General features: G+C 42.0%; 1 protein-coding gene across 1 annotated transcript in view; it reads left to right on the forward strand.

Annotated features, from left to right (window-relative positions):
• ADGRG2 (adhesion G protein-coupled receptor G2) overlaps nt 1-22,897 on the forward strand; it is a 78,264-nt gene that overhangs the window by 34,617 nt on the left and 20,750 nt on the right. The window contains exons 4-14 of the mRNA XM_084841748.1: nt 8,937-8,990; nt 10,581-10,613; nt 14,449-14,508; nt 15,808-15,864; nt 16,246-16,316; nt 16,762-16,826; nt 17,116-17,155; nt 17,252-17,286; nt 18,086-18,183; nt 19,476-19,548; nt 21,247-21,830. Of these exons, the coding sequence (XP_084697874.1) occupies nt 8,937-8,990; nt 10,581-10,613; nt 14,449-14,508; nt 15,808-15,864; nt 16,246-16,316; nt 16,762-16,826; nt 17,116-17,155; nt 17,252-17,286; nt 18,086-18,183; nt 19,476-19,548; nt 21,247-21,830 (1,170 nt within the window). The remainder of the gene's footprint in view (nt 1-8,936; nt 8,991-10,580; nt 10,614-14,448; nt 14,509-15,807; nt 15,865-16,245; nt 16,317-16,761; nt 16,827-17,115; nt 17,156-17,251; nt 17,287-18,085; nt 18,184-19,475; nt 19,549-21,246; nt 21,831-22,897) is intronic.

Consider the following 22,897-nt stretch of genomic DNA (forward strand, 5'->3'; position numbering starts at 1 on the left):
TAAGGTGGAACATGCATACTTCAGCCATTTCATAGTAGAAAAACAGAGTACGGGGGATACTGAGATTGTGCTGACTCTGCAAGACATACTGCTGTGGGTGCAAACATCTTTGCAGAACATCAGCAATACCAGAGGGCAGGCGGGGTGGGGCAAAAGCTCCCCTGAAAGTAATTTGCCACATCCCCGTCCCTGGAACCTTGTGATTACTTGAAGAAAGACAGTTTCCACATAGTTGTACCTAGCTCCAGAAATACTCTTTGCCCCTTCCATAATCTCAACAATATTTTTCCTGGCACCATCACTGTTGCAGAGGACTATTTGGAACATAAGCACCAACAGCTGAAAAGAAAAACCAACTGCTACCCAAAGGTGGACTGTAGTTCAGTGACAGAGCACATGCTTCGCATGCAGAAGGTCCCAGGTTCAATCTCTGGCATCTCGAGGAAAGGCTGGGAAAAAACTCTGTCTGAAATCCCAGAATTCTGCTGCCAGTCCGTATAGACAATACTGAGCTAGATGGACCAGTAAGGAAGCTTCCCATGGATACCATAAGCCAGGTCCTTGTCATCTACCCTTCCCAGTAGGAAGCTGGCACCTGCTACATTTCTGCATGTCATTCAGCTGCTAAATCCTCTGTTGGGAAAATGTTGGCAAGCCTAGTGCTATTCACAAAATTAAGTGTGGTGGTTGCAGAGCCCTTTCCTGCTGAATGTTCCAAAACTATAGATTGGATCCAGACTACGTAAATCATACTTTGGGCCTGTTGAAATGGATGTGAAAAGTTATTCATGACTTAAGTGAAACTAATTTGCCTGGATCCAACCATGTATGTTTCCCCAATAAATACTATATTTTTCCTTAGGTGGTCTCTCCCCATCCCCCACCCCGTCATGGAGATTGTGGCAGGAGTAGTTCATTGATAAAAAATGTGATTTGCAGTTATTTGAGATACGTCGTATAGGATTATATTACTTGTCTTTATTTGTAAAGGCTAATTACAGTGTTCATGATTTACATTTAAACCTGGATTACACTTTGAACCTGGATTACACTGCTTTCAATCCCACTTTCATGTTGATGACTCCTATCTGGAGTTTTGCCATTTTTCTGTAGCGAGGCTTATGAGCAACCAGGAAGACATTCTTCATCCTTTATTCACCAGGAAGACATTCTTCATCCTTTATTCACTGTTTCTCAGGAGGAAATCCTGAAAGGTGTAGAGTTGTCCTGGATGAAATACAGAAGTCCTTTGGAACGTGTAGGATTTGGGCTTTCATTGGTAGCTATGGAAAACAGCCTTTCCTCCTGGAAATCTTGGACATTCTGTCGGATGTCTTTCTAATGCAATAATTTCAGTTAAAGCAGATCTTGATTTTCAGCATCCCACAGGCTATTGTGCTTAAATACTTTAATGACAGGCTCAAGATAAACTGGATTTTATCAGTAGATTATTCAGTTTTCCTGTAGGTGGTAAGATAATATACATGTCTGCATTTTTAAAACTGCAGATTATTTTTATAAACCCAACAGTGGACATTATGGTCATTGACTTGGTTCTTTATTACAGCAAATTATTTTAAAGGCAATTAAGAAAACTTGTGAACTGCATTTGTGGGACACCCATGGTACAAATCTGGGATACTGCCTCCTTCCATATGAACAGCATTATCTAGGACTGTTTAAGGACTGGATCAAGTGGGCGTTTTTGTCCTCAGAATGTTAGGGATGTCCATTGCTGTGGAATCTGGCCCTTTTGGGGCTCGATGGACCCCTAGTGAGCACCCAAATTGGCTTCTGTTTGCTGGCCGAGCTGCAGGGCTTTTCCCAAAATCCGAGAACTTTTTCATTTTTTTTTCTTTTCAAATTTACATAAATAGAAATGTGTGCAAATTGTGAGGCACAATTTGAGTGATTTACGCAAATTTCGGCTGCAATTTATGTAATTCATGTAGATTTCAACCACAAATTGCATAATTTATGCAAATGGCAGTTGCAGTTTGCACAGATAACCGAGATTGTGCCCCGCAATTTGTGCACATTTTTATTTATGTAAAGTTTTTAAAAGGGGGGAAAAATCTGTGAGCTGGCCCAGCTAGATATCAGATTGAGTCAGGCCAGCTCGTGGGGAAATGAGCCGAAGTCGGGGGGGCTGAGCTGATGAAAGCTCAGTGAGCTCTACCCACCCCCTCGGATGGATTCCTCTGACATCCCTACTGAGTGTAGGAACACATTTGCACATGTGAACCAGCACCATAATAAATACAGCAGTTGCCACTTCTTGCTAGTGATTTCTGTGATTGTAATGTCATGTTTTTTCAGTGGCTATGATCATTGGAATCAATCCCCGAGAAGTGGCTATATTTGTGGAGAGCCTCATTCATACAAGCCCTTCTGTGTGTGATTGCATCCATGGCAAACATCACAGATGGACCAAATGGACTTGGCCATAAGCCTTAAATGCACATGTTTACACCCAAGTAGAATTCTGAGCAGAAATGCAATGCTGCCTCTAGAATAATTCCTCCCAGAAAAAAATACAGCTATACAGGACATATGTGTATCCCATAAGTGCTTAGAGTGCAAACCTATATGTTGCATCCTTGTCAGATGGAAGCCTCTGATCCTTGCTGCCAGCAGGATGGGAGGAGCAATGGAGCCAGTTTTTGCCTCTCTGTCCTCCTTTGTTGTTGTTGTATTCTAGACAGGCCTCTGAGGTGGGGGGGGGCTGGAGATGCCATAGCATTCTTTGTAATCTGGTTTCTTCTCTCCCCACCCACCTCGATGCCCCCTTTCAGACCTCTCCAAGGTCCTCCAAGGCTGCTTTTGCGACCTTGTAATGCAGCTGGGATAGTTCTTTCCGTGGCGGCTGCAAGGGGATGGCAGATTTTAGAGCTCTCCTTCTGAGGTTGTAGCAGTGTGTATGCTGTCAGAGCATACAAACAATCCTATGGGACTACAAACAATCCTATGGTTCCTGGGATGCTCTCCAGGAACCATAGGATTGCTCACCTCAGAGCCTGAAATAAGTAGCCTACTTAGTAGCTCAGATGCTTCTAGAGAAGCCTTTATTTTCCAATGGGGTCTCTACATTAGCAAACCCCCCACCAAAACCCCACATCCTTACAGGGGCTTTTTGCTTTCAGTTTCCTTGTGGATTAGGAGGGGCTCCTTTACATAGCAGACACGTGGTTTGAACTGAGGGACCACCTCCCTCCTTGGCATGTGTGCAAAGGAGTGGGGGGAGGGGGAGTGTTGTATCTGTTGCTTAACTTGTGCTGTAGTGTTTCCTCGCAGCCCCCACATAAGCTATGACTTACTTCTGAGTAGACGTGAGTTTGTGCTGTGAGTCTGAACCCTAGGCGCACTTACTTGGGAGTAAGCCCCATTGACATCAATGGGGCTTACTTCTGAGTAGACATGAGAGCGTGCTGTAAGTCCTCAACCCTTGGCACATTTACTTGGGAGTAAGATCCATTGAACTTAATGGGGTGCTCTAAATCAACAGAGGATGTTGATTTTGAGCTTGGTGGGGTGGCGGATCAGATCTGTCTGCCTTCGTTGCAGGGTGACATTTTACCTTCTTCTCCCTCTGATCAAGAAATGTGCTCAAGCATTTACATGGCAGACACATGGTTTGAGTCGAGCAGAGCCCTTCCTCAACAAGTTCATAGCGCTACACTGACATTTCACACTGCTGATAGCCTGCAATTTTTTATATTCCAGCTTATCTCCGATCTTTTTGAAAGCGGGATAAACAGGAAAAGGTGCAGGAGACTTCCTGGAGGTTGATGATATTGTGCAATGGACCTGCAAACTTCCATGAGTGGCCAATCACGAGTGTGCAATAAGTCGCTTGTGTAGAGACACTCCAAATCACCCTGTCTCATTCGTGGAATTTCACAGGGGTCCAGACAATATTGTCTTCCATTTGTAAACATCCTGTTTGTTTTACCACAACTTCCATCTTTTTTCTTACCACAGAAAATCTCTGTTAAAGGGGGAAAGATGGAAAAGCTGCACAATGTTCCTTGATTGGTAATGTGAGGACCCATCCATCTGGAAGCACCTTATGTCATCTGGACCTTTATGCCTTCACAACAGGGGGAAACCTGGACTGAGTTTTTAAGCTTCTTCAAACAAAGCATAAAATGTGTCTGGAGATTTCCTTGTCTAGAATTTACAGCCTTATTTGCTGGATATCAGAGTTTAGTCCTGATATTTTGAATTTGCAGCTTTTTGCCTGACTGTAAGAGCCAGTCTAGAAACAGTTATTTAGATATATCTGCCAAGTATAAATAAGATATGGCATTTATGAATTATTACGTACTGTACAATATCTTTTTTTAAAGATTAAAATTGACTGACCCGATAGAAGGATAAGGGAGTGGATGGGGAAGAAATGTTCAGAAATATGTAAGGTGGGAAATTCCATTGGAGTCTACTTGCTGTTTGAATTTTTTTTGAAGAAACAGCAATTAGATGACTTAAATTCTGAGATATGAAAAGGTATTTAATTCTTCATATTGAAAGAGAAATTTTATTGTTTGCAATAATCCCAAAACTACTATTTTCTTCCATGAGTATGCTTTTGCTGAAAGATATGTTTGTAAACCATGGGGGAATGATAATTGCTTGGCTTCATATATCTCAGAAGTATATAAACTATTCTTAGAATAACTGGCTAAGCAGGATCCTGGCGGTACTGTTGTGCATTAAGGGATTATAGCTGAAAAATACCACCCCCCCAAAGCCATACAGAGTTTTTAAAAGAGGAATAAAAGACTAGAAATTTGACCATATGATTCCTTGTTAATACAGAAAGTAGGAATAAGACATTGGAGCCATTGGTAAGCAGTGTGTCCTTATGTGTGGCGTATTAATTTTTGACAGAAAATACAGTTCTTCACCACATATTCTTTTTGAACATATGCTCATTGCGTGATGGCTTCATGGCAGTAAGCTTCTTTATACAACAGGAGACTTGTGAGTGCTTAAAACCATTAAAATGCCATGTATGAAGTTGAAATGCATCAGATTGCATAGTGAAAGGTTTCAGAAGGGTAGGAAATAACGATGTGAAGTTAGTTGTAGCAAAAACAATGAAGACTAACTTAAAGATTATGGAATGTACTCCTGAAGAATTATGATTGACCCCCACTCTCCTGGCTATTAGATAGGGTGTAAAGAGGCATTTTTTCAATGTAGACTTTTAAAATGTGTAGTTTTTAATGTTTTAATGTATTCATTTATTTAATAGGTTTATATACCACTTATCACAGGGGTCCCCAACAGGGCTTCTGAGGGCTCAGGTGCACCCTTGAGGCCTTTAATTGTGCCCGTGTGGTGATTTCTATGTATACAAGGCATGATTGCTCTATATTTTTAAGTCTATGGACTTGGTTTCTGTATAATTTTAAGTCTATGTACTTCAACTTGCCATTTTGACATGCCCCCTTGCTCTCTGATTGGCCAAAGTAATAGGTTACAAACTGGTGTCCTTACTCCTATTCTCTGCCTGCTAGGAGTGGGCGTGAATGGTGGGTGGCTGTTGGAAGGGAAAGGTAAGTGTTCTCCTTGAATGAAAACCATCAGTACGGGGATGGTATTAAGTGGGCTGGGGTCTTTTCCATCCGAGAGAGGAGCACAGGCAAAGGTAGTGCATTGCTTGTTTACCCTCCTATCTGCATTTTGGGAGGTAAGGGGTATGGTGCTTGGTCTCCAACCCTTTTATTTTTTTGTGTTGGGAAATGGGGTGCTTGTCTTCTGTGCCCTTCTGTTTGTTGGAGGTGGGTGGGTAAAGCAATGGAATTTCCAGTGGGCACTCATCTGCCCACATTGCTTTACCTCCAGGCTTTTGTGGCTTGGGTGGTGATGGGGGGGTCACTTCCCATTCTCCCCCATGGCTGCCTGCCTTGTGTTTGCTATTGCACTCTGGATGTTGTTTGGTGCTTAACTTTTGAGCACGTGCAAAGTTAAGGATTTTGGCTTGTGCTCGATCACACACCTGCACTATTTTTGTTCATCGTTTGTGCTAAATTTCTAGGCTTGTTGGCTGCCCCACCCAGCCCTATTTGTTTTTTGTGGTGCACAGTGGCAGAAGCTTTTTATGGAGGAGGGGGGAAGCCAAAGCCTTTCCCCACTTGCTTGCCCACCTGACTTCTTTCTGACCTGGCCCCTCCCATGGTGGCCATTTTGTGAGTAGCCATGCCCCTATGGTGGCCATTTTGTGAGTGGCCATGCCCCTTCCATGGCAGCCATTTTGTCACTGGTGTCCATGCCACTTTGTCAGGATTCTAAATGTGCCCACAGGCTGAAAAAGGTTGGGAACCCTGACTTAACATGTTTTAAAAATATCTCTAAGCAGTTTACAAGATAACTTAAGTACATTAAAATATAGTGCGATATACTTTAAAATACCGTCAAAATATATAATAATTGCTAAAACATAGCAAACATTTATAAAAGCATTAAAACCAATACAGCACTATCATTAATAAACTGGGCAGCACACTCAGTAAAGGCTTAGGTGAAGAGATGGGTCTTCAATTGCGCCTAAAGCATGCTACACTTGGTGCCTCCTAAATACCAAGGCAGGAGGGCATTCCATAAAGTGGGCACCACCATGGAGAAGGCCTGCTTCTGGGTGGCTGCAAGATACCAATCTGGAGGTTGTGGCACAACCAGCAAGTCTTCCTCCAACAATCTTAACAATCTCACAGGTCTGTATTCGGGGAGGGGGGAATCTGTCAGGTAACCTAGTCCCAATCTGCTTAGGGCTTTATACGCCAACAGCAATACCATATACTTGGCTCGGTAGCTAATAGGTAGCCAGTTTAGTTGTTTCAACACTGGTGTAATATGTGCACAGCCAGGTGGCTCACTCAGCATCCTGCCTGCCACATTCTGCACCATCTGCAGCTTCTAGACCAAGCACAAGGGTAGCCCTGCATAAAGTGCATTAAAATAATCTAAATGTGAGGTTACCAGTGTATGGACTACAGTGGCCAGGCTATACCTGTCTAGGAAAGGGGATAGCTGACATACCAACCGGAGTTAGTAGTAGGCACTCCTAGCTACCAAAGCCACTTAGGCTTCTAATGACCATGATGAATCCAGGAGCACACCCAAACAATGTGCCTGTTCTTTTTGAGGGAGCGCAACCCCATCTAGAACAGGCAAACTTCCCAATTCTTATACTTGGGACCCCCCCCCCCCATAGAATATCTGTCATGTCAGGATTCAGTCTTAGTTTGTTGATCCTCATCCAACCCATCACTGCATCCAGGCACCAGTTCAGAATATGTGTGGCTACTCCTGATTCAGATGTTACAGAGAAATAGAGCTGGATGTCATCAGCATACTGATGATACCTTGCCCCAATTCTCCTAATGACCACCCCCAGTGACTTCACAGATGTTAAATCGCATGGGGAACAGGTATCCCGTGGCACCCCACAGCGTAATTGCCATGGAGCCAAAGCACAGTCCCCCAAGCTACTTTCTGGGACTGTCCCTGCAAGTAGGAGCCAAAGCACTCTAGCACAGTGCCTCCAAATTTCAACTTGTGGAGATGATCCAAATGAATACAGTGGTCAATGGTATCAAAAGCTGCTGAGGTTAAGCAGGATCAACAGTTTTGTCTGTTTTTGTCTTGCAAGAGGGCAACCAAAGACAATTTTGTCCCAACTCCAGGCCTGAACCCAGACTAAAATGGGTCGAGATAATCAGTATCTTCCAAGAATGTCTGCAGTTGCCCAGCTACCACCCTCTTAAGCACTTTACCTAGAAAAGGGGTATTAATGACTGGGTGGTATAAAGCTCCAAATCCAGGGAGGGCTTCTTCAGGAGTGAATGCACCACCACCTTCTTTCTCTATCAAGGATGCAAGAAGTGAACCAATATGCATTTCAAGTTAGCCCTTTCATAAATACAAATCAGTTTTATTTAAAGTAGTCAATGAGCTTGTTCAGACGTAATACTAAAACATAGTTTATTTCTTTGGGAGTGAGCCTTGGGATCATGTGCTCCCTCCCCCCATCCCCTCACATGGCAGAGATCAGAAGCATTTGCTTCCTGATTAAACTAACTGTGGGTTGTCGTTATTCCAAACTGGAAACTATGGTTAGTTTTAACTATGGTTTATCTGAACAATTTAGGATAATAAACAATGGTTTGAAGTTGGCTTGCTCAGACAAAGTATAGTCAAAACTAATCATAGTTCATCTCAGTTCAGATATAACAATAAACTGGAGTTAGGTGAAAACAGGAAGCAAGGGTTTCCAGTCTACTCCTTGGGGCCACACTGGAGGAGAAGTGGGAAGTGGGAGCATGTGTGAGCCCAAGGCTCATTCAGCTTTATTCCCTAGCTCTAAACTCTGGTTTAGGGTTATGTCTGAACAAGGCCGGTATGTTTGACCTTTGGAAGATAAGATTTTGTGGTAATCAAGGTTTTGTGTTTCAGTGTGGAAGGTAACTGCTATTTTTGCTCTAGGACAGATGTAGAAAACAATCAGAGGAAACAAAATATAAATAGATATGTTAGTTTATCTTATCTAGTTTTTTCATGTGAAAAAATAGTTGTTAAGAGATGTTTGCTTTCTAATTTAAAGTATAAACCTCTACTAGCAATATTTGTGCATTTCCTCAAACGTTCTCCTAGCTTTAAACACAACACCCAATTTTAATAGGAAGTTATATATTATTCCACAATATGTACCCAAACTGTTCAAGTGGGATGGGGTTTCCCTGTAAAAAGTGTTCTGTTTTTCCAGTAGAGGTTTTATAGAATTTCCTTTGTTGTAGTCAGTTTACTTTAGTTTTGTGTTGCCCTCTTGTGGTGGATAGTGCAAACTAAATATTGTGGAACAAGAAAGATAACGTTTTTTAAACCCTTTTTCATTCCTATCTAACAAATGCTCTAATCTCTTCACCTTATAGCCAATGCTGTAAATGTCTCGTCAGGATTTGGAAAAGCTCAAGTAAGCACACCAGGTACATCTATTTTTTTAAATCTTTACATAAAGGTAACTATCATAACATATACCATCCTAAAGAGTATAGATCAAAGAAACAACTGGCTCTGGTAAACTAATTATTGCAAACTCTATTGAATATTAGTCCATTTAAAAATCTGGTTCTATGTGTGGATGTGGATGTTTCACATGTTATTTGTACAGAATATATGAGCTAGAAAATTGAAATAACTTGGCAGTCATCACAACTCAGGAGTTAAATATATGCAGTTTTTACTCAAGGAATGCAAGAAAATAAAAGATGCAAGGCCTAAAAAGAAGCCAGTAACTATTTGAAGGAGAAATTGAGTTTATTTGAATTCATTTCTACTCTATTTCACGAATACTGGTGGAAAGTCCCAGAATAAATTATTTGTGCACATGCTATTTGTTTTCCTTCTGTTTATATAATTTTCTTATGATTAGAAGTGTCAGTGTTAGCAGACACTCTGGAAAAACTAACCTGTCTGAGCTACATACAACTGGCACAGCTTTCGAGTTATAATTGGAATTGTATATGGATGAGGAGGGCAGCAAGTTATGAAGAAGCAGTGATAGCAGACACTCTGCGTGCTCTGGGTGTACCATGTTAAAAGGAATTCACACATTTCCCTCTTCTGTGGAGAGATATACAAGTTCTAGATGTGGTAGAATTTATGCATCTCATGATGGGAAGTTGCATAAGTTTTCTCTTTGCTGTTACTCCCTAAGTGAAAAAATGTGTAAGTAATACTGGAAGCCACCTTCAGTTATGATGTCCTAAACTTTGTGTACAGGCAGCTGCAAAGTTCTGTATAGCTGGAATCAGAGTATCTGGAGGACCACCTTTTCCCATATAAGTCTGCCCACTTCTTGTCAAAGACATTTCCAGGTGCTTCCACTTCCTGACGTTCATAGAAACATAGAATTTAAGAGTTGCAAGGGACCCTATAGGTCATCTAGTCCAACCCCTGCTCAGTAAAGGATCTACAATGCAGGATGCAACTGCAGCATCCCTGACAGATTGCCTTCCAGCCTCTGCTTAAATACCTCCAGTGAGAGAGAGCCCGCTACCTCCTGAGGCAGTCTGTTCCGTTGTTGAGTAGCTCTTGCTGCTAAGAGGTTTCTCCTTATGTTAGGCAAAATCTGCTTATCTACAGTTTCCACTCTCTGTTTCTAGACCTACCTTTTAGAGCAACAAAGAACAAGTCTGCTCCATCTTCTGCATGATAGTTTCACATTTCTTTGGATCTTTGTCATAGAGAGCAAATTTTCAGGTTATAGCACGCATGCACAAGGTTATTCCAAAACCCAATAATAACACAATACTTTCTGAAATTCCAGTCACTACTAAGTTTACAAATGAAAGGTATACTGTTTTAAAATTCTTCATGCTTCTCTATCTTTTGAATTGCATTAAAATACTTTATTTATTTGCAGCAGACTCATCCATTGTCACTTTTGTCACCTACCCTAACAGTGCTACAGGCAAGATTTTGTTAATATTTTTGACATAGAGTAGGTTTAGTTTTTTAATTACTTTTCTTCCTCAATTTGCCATTGACATTACTTTTTGTTTTTGTTTTCTTAGATTCATCTTCCATTGAAACTCTGAATTCTATAGGTAAGAATCACCTGCACAGTTTTGTTTATGTAGGTAACTTCTAGCAGAACATTTAATTTCAGCAGAAATTAGGCTTCCCTTTCTTAAAAGATAAAATAAAGGTAAAGGTGTCCCCAACCAGTCATGTCCGACTCTAGGGTGTGGTGCTCATCCCCGTTTCTAAGCCGAAGAGCCAGCGCTGTCCGAAGACTCTTCCGTGGTCATGTGGCCGGCATGACTGAACACCGAGGTGCACAGAATGCTGTTACCTTTCCCGCCGAGGCGGTACCTATTTATCTACTTGCAATTTCTTGCTTTCGAACTGCTAGGTTGGCAGAAGCTGGGACTGAAGACGGGAGCTCATTCCGTCACGCAGCACTCGGGTCTCGAACTGCTGACCTGCCGACCTTCCAGTCTGCAGTTCAGCGTCTTAACCGCTAAGCCACCGCGGCCCCTCTTAAAAGATAAAATACTCTCATAGAATTCTATCAATCTTGATGTAAAATGTATTTAATCTGTTTAGATTAAGGACACAATTTTTGGAGATATAATTCTATTGTAATTAGTTTTTATGAAACTGGTAAAATATTGATTTTTGGCAAGTTCTTGATGGGATGGGGATACCAAGTCATCTTGTCTGCCTCCTGAGGAATCTGTATAATGACCAAGTAGCAACGGTAAGAACAGACCACGGAACAACGGACTGGTTTAAGACTGGGAAAGGAGTACGGCAGGGTTGTATACTCTCACCCTACCTATTCAACCTGTACGCAGAACACATCATGTGATGTGCTGGGCTTGATGAAGCCAAGGCTGGAGTTAAAATCGCTGGAAGAAACATTAACAATCTCAGATATGCAGATGATACCACTTTGATGGCTGAAAGTGAGGAGGAGCTGAGCAACCTTATGACAAAGGTGAAAGAAGAAAGTGCAAAAGCTGGGTTGCAGTTAAACTTCAAAAAAGCCAAGATTATGGCAACCAGTTTGATTGATAACTGGCAAATAGAGGGAGAAAACGTGGAGGCAGTGACAGACTTTGTATTTCTAGGCACAAAGATTACTGCAGACGCTGACTGCAGCCAGGAAATTGGAAGACGTTTACTTCTTGGGAGGACAGCAATGACAAATCTTGATAAAATAGTGAAGAGCAGAGACATCACACTGACAACAAAGGTCCGCATAGTTCAAGCAATGGTATTCCCCGTAGTAACCTATGGCTGCGAGAGCTGGACCATAAGGAAGGCTGAGCAAAGGAAGATAGATGCTTTGGAACTGTGGTGCTGGAGGAAAATTCTGAGAGTGCCTTGGACTGCAAGAAGATCAAACCAGTCCATACTCCAGGAAATAAAGCCAGACTGCTCACTTGAGGGAATGATCTTAAAGGCAAAACTGAAGTACTTTGGCCACATAATGAGAAGACAGGATACGCTGGAGAAGATGCTGATGCAAAGGAAAGTGGAAGGCAAAAGGAAGGGAGGAAGAGATGGATGGATGATATCCTGGAGGTGACGGACTCGACCTTGGGGGAGCTGGGGGTGGCGACGGCTGACAGGAAGCTCTGGTGTGGGCTGGTCCATGAAGTGACGAAGAGTCGGAAGCAACTGACCGAATAAACAACAACAAACAAAATATTGATAAATATGAAGGGCATATGGAAAACCTGCATATAGCAGAGATCCTAGACTGTATGGAGTGTGTCCTCTCCCACAGCAGATGCATATCACTGAGGGACAGACTAACCAGCATCTGGGGTGGAGGACAGGTTTCACCCCTCACTGCTACATGGGGCACCACCACAGGGAAGGCCCTGTGCTTAGCACAATGAGTTCCCCCTGACAAAGGTACCCATAGAGAAGCCTCTCGGGAGATCTTAAGACACATGCAGAGTGGAATACGAAGAGTCGCTCCTTCAGGTATTTGGGTCCCAAGCTGCTTAGGGCTTTAAAGGTAAGCATCAACACCTTGAATTGAGGTCAGAAGCAAATAGGCAGCCAATGTAACTGTTTAAGAATGAGTACCTGAGCTTGAAGTGACAGTACTGGATCCAGGACTACCTTCCTACCCCAGGAGTATGTACCTGCTCTTGCAGGCAGAGTGAAACCGCATCTAGAACAGGATAAACCCCTAATTTCTCAACATGAGAACCATCTGCCCACTGTGCCTCCATCTTGTCAGGATTTAATGTAGGTTTATTGGCTGTCATTTAGCCCATTCCCAACTCCAGACACCAGTGAAGTACCTCACTTGACTCAGATGAAATAGAGAGATAAAGCTGAGTGACATCAGCATGCTGATGAGACTTTATTCCAAATCTCTTGATGACCTCACCAGTCATATAGATGTTAAAAAGCATAGGGGACAAGATGGATCTTGCAGAACCCCACAGCCTAGATGTCATGGAGTTGAGCAGAAACCCCACAATACTACTTTCTGAAACCGACCCTGAAGGGAGGGAGTGGAATGACCATATCACCATGCCTCGTACCAGGGCTGTGCACCGCTTTGGCCCAAGGCTGAAGCCTGAGTTGAAGTGGGCTGCTTCGGGTCACTTTGAGCCCTTCCAAGGCAAAGCGGAGGGGACATGAAGCAACCCAGAGTGGGTCGGGGGCTCTCCGAAGCGCCTTGGTGCGCTTCGGACTTTCGGTATCCGGCCCAGCCACACCAGTGCCTCAAGGTCCTTACCTGAGCCGCCCATCACCATTGCCGCTGTCACCTCCATTGCAGCGACCACCACCGCCGTTGCTGCTGCTGCTGCTGCTACCACCACCTCTGCCACCATCATCGCTGTCACTATCACTGCCGTTTCCATTGCTGCCTCCGTTGCTTCCACTGCTGCTATCACTGCTGCCATCATCGCCACTGCCAGCTCCTGAGGCCTGGATGAGTGCCGGCTTTCATTGCAGGGAGTTGCCATTTTTAAAATGGCAAGTTCCAGGAACTTCCATTGTACAGGAATTTAAATAGGAATTTAAAAATGGCAACTCCCTACAATAAGAGCCAGCGCATGTCCAGGCCACAGGAGCTGGTGGTGGCGATGATGGTGGCAGAAGAGGAGGACAAGGCAGTGGTGGCGGTGGAGGAGGAGGTGGCAGAGAAGGCAGCAGCAGTGGAGGAGAAGGCTGCACCAGAGGAGAAGGTGGCGGTGGAGGAGGTGGCGACAAGGTAAGGATCTAAGGGCTTGCGTGGGGGCATCAGGGGGGACCCAAAGCAGGGTTCGGCCATCCAAATCCTGCTTCGATTTCAGTGCCGAGTCAGATTGGGGGCCCCCTGAATCACCTGAGCTGAATCGGGCCTGCCTCCAAAGACACAAAGCGGCTTCCCAGTCGGATTGGGGGCACAGCCCTACGTCGTACTCCCATCCCATGGAGCATTCCAGTAAAATATCGCATTTGATGGTATCAAAATCAAAGGTACCAAGAATTAGCAGGTCCCCCTGTCCTCCGCCCAACAGAGGTCATGCATCATGTTGAGTGCCATGGAAAACAGTCGACATATTCCACCCAAAATAAAACACATTTTAAGATGCATTGATTTCAATTTGAAGTTGAAGTTTTTTCCAAAGTTTTTGGCTAAATTGTCCACAGGAACAGTGACACCAGTTCTATATACTGTCCTGTTGTTGGCTGGGTCCTGTTGTTGGCTTTGGAAGACAAGTATTTCAAGTACATGTAATTTCCCAGCCAACAATGTAAAAGCCCTAGCTACACTTGCATTATTGAGTTGCATGATGCAACTGAATATTTAGTCTATTTTACATTTTTGTGCTATTATCTACACCAACTACTATGTGTAAAAAAATAAAGAAAATAATTTGACATATCTGCTAAGAACACATATTTCTCTTGGAATGACAGCTGCAGAGAGACTAATGAATACAGGAGACAGTGCTGTATCAACTTCTGCTAATGTGGTTGGTAAGATATAAAATTAAAACTTAATGTATGATTTTATTCATTCATTTATTTAATATATTTATATACCATTGAACATATTTAAAAATATATCTAAGCAGTTAATATGACATAGTTGTATCATATATGGTTGTTCACTCTGCTTAGACAGTTCTTGATTGAGCTGGGCACATTCTTAAATGGTATGAAACCTAAAGCCCACTTTCATTTGTTTCAGCTTTGGTTACAAATAACCGAATAAGTCTTCGTACGACTCTTACATCTTTCTCTGTAGTAGTCGACTGCAAAGTTAGGCAGTTACCACATTTCACCACTTCCTGATCTCATGATAATTATGCTGACTGCTAATGCTATTTAACAATTGCAACTTCAGTTGAAACTGGGGAGTACCTGTGTCGTATTACACGTTTCTGCTGTTCCAAAGTCCCCTTATAACAACTGTAACCAATAAGATGAAACCATAGAACTTCACAGGACTTGCATTTGGAGATTTGTTCTCGCAATATTCCTGGTTGGTTCTCGCAATATTCCTGGTTCCCTGACAAGACCTGTGAGATTCTTATTAGGATGTTATAGGATCCCAAACATATGGGTAATAGAGGCACTGGGGCCATTTCGCATTCTTTGATGGTAATGGAATGAAGTTGTTACTCAATTCCATTTCTTTCCATTTCTTGCTGATTACGCTGTAAGCTTGTGGGCCAAACTGCACATTACGTTCAACAAATTTCTTAAAATTTTGGATCAGGACACTTTTATTTTGAAGGCAAAAGCTGTTTGCAGGCAGCACGTTCTGGGCAAAATAGGAACTAGGGTGGAAATTTTTTATGGGAAACTAGCATGGGGCCCCAATCCAGACTGGGAGTGTAATTTGGATTAGAGATCCATGCAGCTGAGTTCCCTTCAAAATAAAAGTGTCCAGATTATGAACACTTTTTAAAAAGGCATGTTTAACATAATATGCAGTTTGGCTCTGTATCTTATTTTTCTGGTTTCAGCGGCATTAACAAGTACAAATTTTTCCATTCTGCTTCGTTTCGCTATCACCCTTTTTGTATAGATGGTTTAATCCTTTGTGTAGATCCCTTTAAAGCCTGGAATCAATATATTTATTCCACCAGTCTTGATGCATTAAAATGTAGACCTCGCTCAGTTTTGAAAGCCAAAAACGCATTGGTTACATTTCGATTCCATGCTAAAAGCTGCATTAAAAATAGGTAAGAAAAATCAAGGGCAATTATCATTTTAAAGTACAAACTTCCTTTGCAATGTTTGATGTAACTTTTCTGTCTTTTTTTGTAGGAACAGATGTTTTAGACAATAACATGTGTAACTTATCAGTCCTCTGTAAAGACTCAGGTTGGTGGCTTTTTCATTTTAGTTTACAGGAAGATATTTTGATTTGAAATTCTATTTCCAGAGGCTTAGACTTAACTGTGATTCAAAAGCTGAAGCGGAAGCTTTTGATCTCTTCCTCTCATACCCAGAGGATAGAGAAAGGGGGGCATGTGAGCCCAAAGTTCATGCAAACTCGTTCTCATAATAACAAACCATGGTTTGTCATACATCAAAACCAGGCCAAAGGCTATACGGAATACTATAGAGCTTCAAACTTTGCTTCCGTGCAAAAAGCATAAGGTCAAATGAACATTACACAAGGAAGCTAAAGGGTATAACTTTTCTAAACAAAGCTATTCCTGATGATGACTTTTTACTTATTCGATTTTTTTTCTTTTTCAGTTTTCTATATGGGCACTGTGAAATTTCAGTCCAGTGAAAACAGCTCAGATACTTCATATAACCTAACAGTAGTAAGGCTCTTTTATTCTGATAAATTGTTATTCTGGGGTCACGCTTAAGTTGCATTTTTACATTATAACTGAATCTTGTCACAGCCATAGTGTTGGGGCGGGGCATATGCTTATAACAGGAAAGAGTCACTGGGACCAAGTTTACATGATTGAAGTTGACATTAACTGTGCAGGCATAAGTAGGTAGTGAATGGTAGGGAAAATTAACTAGCTTTAGTTGCTCCAGCCCAATGGAGAAAATCACTTCAGTCCGCTACTGCTGTCAATAAACGTTTTGCCAAAGTTTCACAGTATTTGCTTTATTTCTGTGATAGTTATATTCATATTCTGTGACTTTGAGAAAGACCAGACATATATTGGTATAATATCCACTATGTACCCTTTAATAGGATGCTAGCAATATATAGAAGAATGTAATTTATTTCTGGATTCTTCATTTTTCTAGAAATTTTCTAACAACAGCGATCATTACCAATTAAAATCTGCTTCAGCTCCACTACTGGATCTCAAGTAAGTATTTTGTAATACTTGAAATTACGGTTTAAATTTTTTGAAATGTATAATACACAAGCACATTTCATATTGGTTTGGAACTTGCATAGTCGGGCTTGCCTTCCTTGTCTTCCCTGCTACAGCTCCTTGCATTTCCCGAAAAGCTACACAGTAGGTGGTGTGGGTTGTGGTGTGGGGAGCTGCAGTGTTGCAAGAATGGGTGGAAACTAGACTGGAGCAGGGACTGTTTACTAGTGAAGAACATACATGGAATTTCTGATCAAACTGTTGAAAACTTTTGTGTTAGAATTTCAGATTTCAACAAAACCCTTCAGAAGTTAAGTGAGGTATGTAAGCTATAGCTTATTTATAATCCATATTTTGGATGACTGAGTGCATATTTTGATGACCAAACAATTCATTTTAATTTTATTCTCTTATAGTTCTCTCTCATGCAATGTGGTGCAGTAAACCAAAGGTTTGTTTTTTAAAAAATAATTGTTATTGATTGATTTGTTTTGTACCCCTCTCCCCTTTCTACCAAGAAAGATGGCACTCAAGGCCTCTTACAATCATAAATAAAACTTGATTAAAACAATAATAAATCCATGCATTCAAATACAATAATTCCTGTTATATTCCTTCTGATTCTGTAATTGGCTACAAGTGTATTAAAAAGCACTGCCACTTTCAAGTGGAAGCACTGCAGTTTCAGTGCTTTTAACAGAAATCTTAACAGTACTTTGCATTTCTACTCAGAAGTAAGTCCTATTGTGTTCAGTGGGCCTTACTTCTAGGTAAGTGTGTACAGGATTGCAGCCTAAGGCTCTGTGTATAGAATGAGTCTAGAACTGTATGGAACAAGTACTATTTCTAAACAATGTAGTCACTTCGGACAAAATGTGCAAGGAAGGGGATGCCATTTCCTAACCCTCTCAACTGGAAGACCACACACTTCCGAATAAAACCCCCAGCTCCAAATAAGCTACTACACCTACAGAAATCCCTACAGATGCTGAAGTTATTGGAAAGATGAAACTAATTGAAGATGATTATTCTGTAAGCAGGGTGTTGTCTTGTTTTAATTTGATCAGATTAGGTGCAAGAGTAGCAATAAACGTTTGCTGTACAATAACCTAATAGGTCAAGCCCAATGATAATGTATATAGATTCCGTGTTTGATAAGAAAGTGATTTAACTAACTGAGCAGTTACACCATTCTTTAAATAAATCATATACAATTGCGTAGCGTTTACATTTATTTTTTCACATTGTAGTACGTCAGACTGCAATTTCTTAATAAAACTGGAGAAAAAAATGAATATAAGCAACATATTATCAGATTTAAAAGAAAAAGCAGAAATTGGCCCAATTGGTAAGTAGTCATGAATATTCTCTTGTTTGAGATACTAGATATAACAAAGACATATGTCCCATCTGCGCCTAAATCTTAGAATTCTTTTTTTTTAAAGAACCTGGTTTTTCTAACCAGCAAGAATTGGTGCCAGAGAACTCCAAATTCAGGGGTTTAGGGTTTGAATATCAGCCACCTTGTGACCTCAGTTCTTTTAGTTATAAGTAAGGTTTAAAATGGGCAAGCTATCTCTGTTGTATGTCAGTTTTTACAAATAATGTTACTCTGTGCCGATATTTAGTGAGGGATAGTCTTTGATCTATTTTCAACCCAAGCAGTGGTGCATTTGGGACAGCATGGGTGGGAAAGAGTTTTGTCCCTGCCACTCACCTAGGGGAGGAAGAGGAGCCTACGTTCCTATCTGCAAGCACTACTAGGATCCAAACTACATTATGCTCATCACATAGCATGTAGCTGAGGCTTGTCTTTTTTCTTTCTTTTTACTCTAGCATGCACATGTGGGGCTCCAATTCTGATTGGGATCACCCTGCTCTGAGAGGGTTAAACCTTCACCCCCATGCACTGTTTTTCTTCCAAATCCTTCTCCTCTGTAGGGCATTAAAAAAAGAAGAAGAAGTCTCCATTGACACCATGGAGACTCCCTCCCTTTTAAACACCCTCGTGTGTGCAGGGGATTTTGGAGGTTTAATCTTTTCTTCCTGGAGTCTGGTGGCCCCGATCTGAATCAGGACTTCACATGCTTATTCTAGAGTGGAAAAAAAAGAGACGAGCCTCAACTACACGATTAGCATAATGCGTAGTTTGGTTCTAAGTAACAGTGGAGTAAGGAAAGTTAGCATAGTGCATACACTGCAACAAGATCTATAGAGAATGATAGATATCACCCAGCACAGCTGATCATATCATTAGTGTGCTCTAAGCATGCTCCAGGCATCATGGAGTTATGTTCTGTTCCTCTTTTGGTAGTCACACAGGTCCTCCATTGATCGCTGTTCTGGATAAGAGCTGCATTCCATTCCCAGTCCCTGCATACACTGCCACTGCATACAAGCATACAAGTTATCTAACATTTTATTATATTTATTTTATTTCTTATAGAAATTTCTTCCCCACCATGCAGCTTCTCACAATGGCTAAATTATGTCATTATGTATAATGTAATAATTGTGTAGCAATTTGTTAAATTGGACTGCTCTACAAACAATTCATCTTGTAAAAGGATTTAGTGCTTTTCACAATGATCTCCACTGACTGGCAAATTAAAGTGATTTGTGTTTTTAATTTGTTATTAGAGTCGTGCTGTTGTTCAACTTTGCAGTCTTACTCTTGTCCCTCTACTGTTGAAGAGCTGCGACTACTGCAGTGGTAAGCCTGACATAAAGCTACTTAGTTCAGGATGTTTGTGGAGTATTTGTCAACTAGCCGAATAATTCCCCATGTTGATCTGGTTCATACAACACAGCTGGGTCATCCTGGGTTGTTTAATCCATGATGAGCCATGGTGCATGTTGGGTGCATGTGGCCGCCACTTTCAATATGCAACCCCTGATCAGGGCAGTTGGACATTGCGCCACGTCATGTGGACCTGGCTGGCCATCATGGGCTACGCAAGGCTTAAACAATCCTTATGTAACCCTTGATCAGTACGGTTATGTGAGGGTTGTTTAACCCTCATATAACCCATGATGGTTGGGCTTGTACAACACAGCACAACCGCTGATTGGGGTTGCATATTCAAAATGGTGGCTGCATGTACCCAGTACATGCTGCTGTTCATCATGGGTTAAATAACACATAATGAGCTGGCTGTGTCAAGTGAACCAGCCCATTGGCTTGCACAATCTCTCTCAGCACTGGGTACGGTGAGGGAAACAGAGAAGTGGGGTACAACCTGACCTTATGTATGTATTTTGGGTTCCATATTGGGCATGTGACAAGGACAAAGGGTAACATCCCCTTTTCCCCAATGCCACAGTCCTAATCCAGGTCACTCCATCCCAGTGGCTGCTATTTAGAAAACAAAACCAAGAATGCAAAACCAAGAATGCAAGACCCAGTTACATAGTTAATGTCATGTCTTGTCAGCTCTTAGTAGCCATAAACGTTCACAGAAAGAGAAACAGTATGATGACAGAGTCATCTCTCACAATATTTTACAAATCCCAAAATTCTGCCATCCAGGACTAAAAACTTGGCACAAATATATAGAAATGGCACAACACATTGCAGAGGCAAAAGAAGTATGAACAATCCAGTCAGGGGACAATCTTTCTTAGTATGGGTGACCACAGTGCCTTGCTTCTCCCTTCCCTCCTCCTTTGGAACTGACACATAAGCTAATGTTAAGGTATCTCTCCAGAGCATTACGGAGAGTGGGAGGCCTTAGCCTGCCTCCCATATTCCGTCTTGCACAGTGCAGAGAGGGAAGGCAGGATGGGGATATGGAAGGCAGGCTCAGACTTCCTGTTCTCCATAATGCTCTGCTGTGATACAGGCTGTATATATGTGCCCATGTGAGGAAGGACCAGTGAAGGCTGGTGGCTCCTATTTCAGTGGCAGTAGATCCGCTCCGGGTTTCAGTCAGAACCAGTCAGAACTCTAAGGGAGCTATCCAAGATGCTAAACCCATTTTGGGGATCAGGTTCAGCACTTTGGAAAGTTCCATTAGAGTTCTGACTGGTTTTGGCTGACACTCCGAGAGGATTCACTGTCCCACTGAAATAGGAGCCACCAGCCACCATTGGGAAGGACAGTCGTCTTAATGGCTGTGAATATGCTTAAACTGAATGTGATTTCATATTTACTGCAGAATTCCAAATCCCTTGACTCACAAGGTATTAATGAGCATGTCTTGTAAAGAATATCTCTGGAGGCCTGACAAACAAACAAATGTGCTTTATTAACATAAACACAAATAAATGTGATCTTATGCTATTTTAATCATATGCATATAATTACTTATTTGTATTTTGGGGGAGCCCTGTATTTTTTAACTTTTTGGACTGCTGGTATTGGTAAACTAATACCAACACCTGTATAATTTTATCTGTTTTTCTCCTATAGCGGTATGCCTGAACCAACTGCCTGTTTTGGCTCTCATACACCTGGCCCAGCAGTTTCATCTGTTACCTCTTCCCCTGTTGCAACTCAGCATGATGCTCCTTCCTCTAAAACAACCGCTGTTTCTCCTCATTTGACAGAGCCGACAACAACAGATTTTACTAATGGACTTGCTACTCAGATTACAAGTACATTTCTTCCTTCCCCTGAAAAAAATACAGTTGTGCTTCGTTCTGTACCTCCTACCAACGCTACCCATGCATATCTTCCTTCTGCTTCTTTCAAAACAACTAATCCAGTTGTTACAACAGTGTCATCTACCAACGCTACCCATGCATATCTTCCTTCTACTTCTTTCGAAACAACTAATCCAGGCGATACAACAGTGCCATCTACCAAACCTACTACTTATTCTCTGGCAATGTTTTCCACCACACCAATCCCTGCAGGACCCCACACTACATCTTCTGCCAATCCTACAACAGCAATTTCCCCAGCCATATTGTCCACCTCATCTGCCATTAACACTTATTCAAATAAGCATTCCACCACTGATGAAATTGGAAGCCCAAGTAAAACCAGCACAGGTAAACCTGATTTTAAATGGATGAAGACGTTCTCTTGTCACCCAGATCTGCTTTATGCATGCAGTTCACGGTCTGATATGGAACTGGAAAAGCAACCTTATGGAGTTTGCTTCACATGGAAAGCTGCAGTCTAAGTAGCTTACCATGCAGCAGTCACTAGTATAGTTTGCTAGGAAAAATCCATTGGTGGCCATTGCCACCAATGCACCCTTCCCTTTTGGCAGTCGAGTCAGAGTTGGGACAGCACTGTGCAAGTCCACAATTGTCAAGTGGATAGTTGCTCCAGGGTGATAGTTGCATCACCTGCTGGCATCAGCAGCAGGCAGCTATCTACTCAGAAACCATGCATTTGCTTCAGCCCCCCACCCCATCTCTGCCTCCTGGTGCCACAAAATAAGGGTGGGATTTCTCCTTCCCCCTCTGTTGCTGTGCTGTGACTACTGATGCTTTCACCCAGCAAACCGCCGCACTGGCTGCCACTGTTCCTATGCCACAAATTGCATGTGTGAATCAGGCTCTAGTGTGAGCCGAGGGGAGGAATTCAAAGGACTGTCATAAATAAAAGGAAAACCTAGAACACTTTTACACAGGCCATGTTCCAGTATTGCTGATCCATACAAGTGATGCATATCACATGCTAAACCTGCCTTGTCTTCCTACTGATCTGCATAGTAGAAGGACAACAAAGCAGGGTCACCACAGAGGGCGCTAACCCCACTTCAGCCAAGGTACAAGCAGGGCATGAGTTTTCCCATGCCGCATCATATCCGTTTGCCTGTGACCTCTCCCAAACATTTGGCCTGGAGCTAAAGCATGGAATTGGGAACAGGAGAAAGCTCTGTGCAGATGTGCCTTGAAATTGATGTCATAAGGTCTTTTAATCCATTAGAACTGGGTGAGCATTTATCTTACGTTTCAGGTATTAAGGGCAAAATCCTGTGCATGTTTAGACAGAGAAAAGGCCTACAATTCCCAGCATTCCCCAGCCAGCAAGGCTTATCATATGCATAATAGCTTAACTGTGTATTGAAACCAGTTGAAGCAATAAGACCAAAATTAGCTGCTTT

Source organism: Heloderma suspectum, chromosome 3, assembly GCF_057233095.1.
Source record: "Heloderma suspectum isolate Gila_16-S chromosome 3, 16-S_ref, whole genome shotgun sequence".
Lineage (NCBI taxonomy): Eukaryota > Metazoa > Chordata > Lepidosauria > Squamata > Helodermatidae > Heloderma > Heloderma suspectum.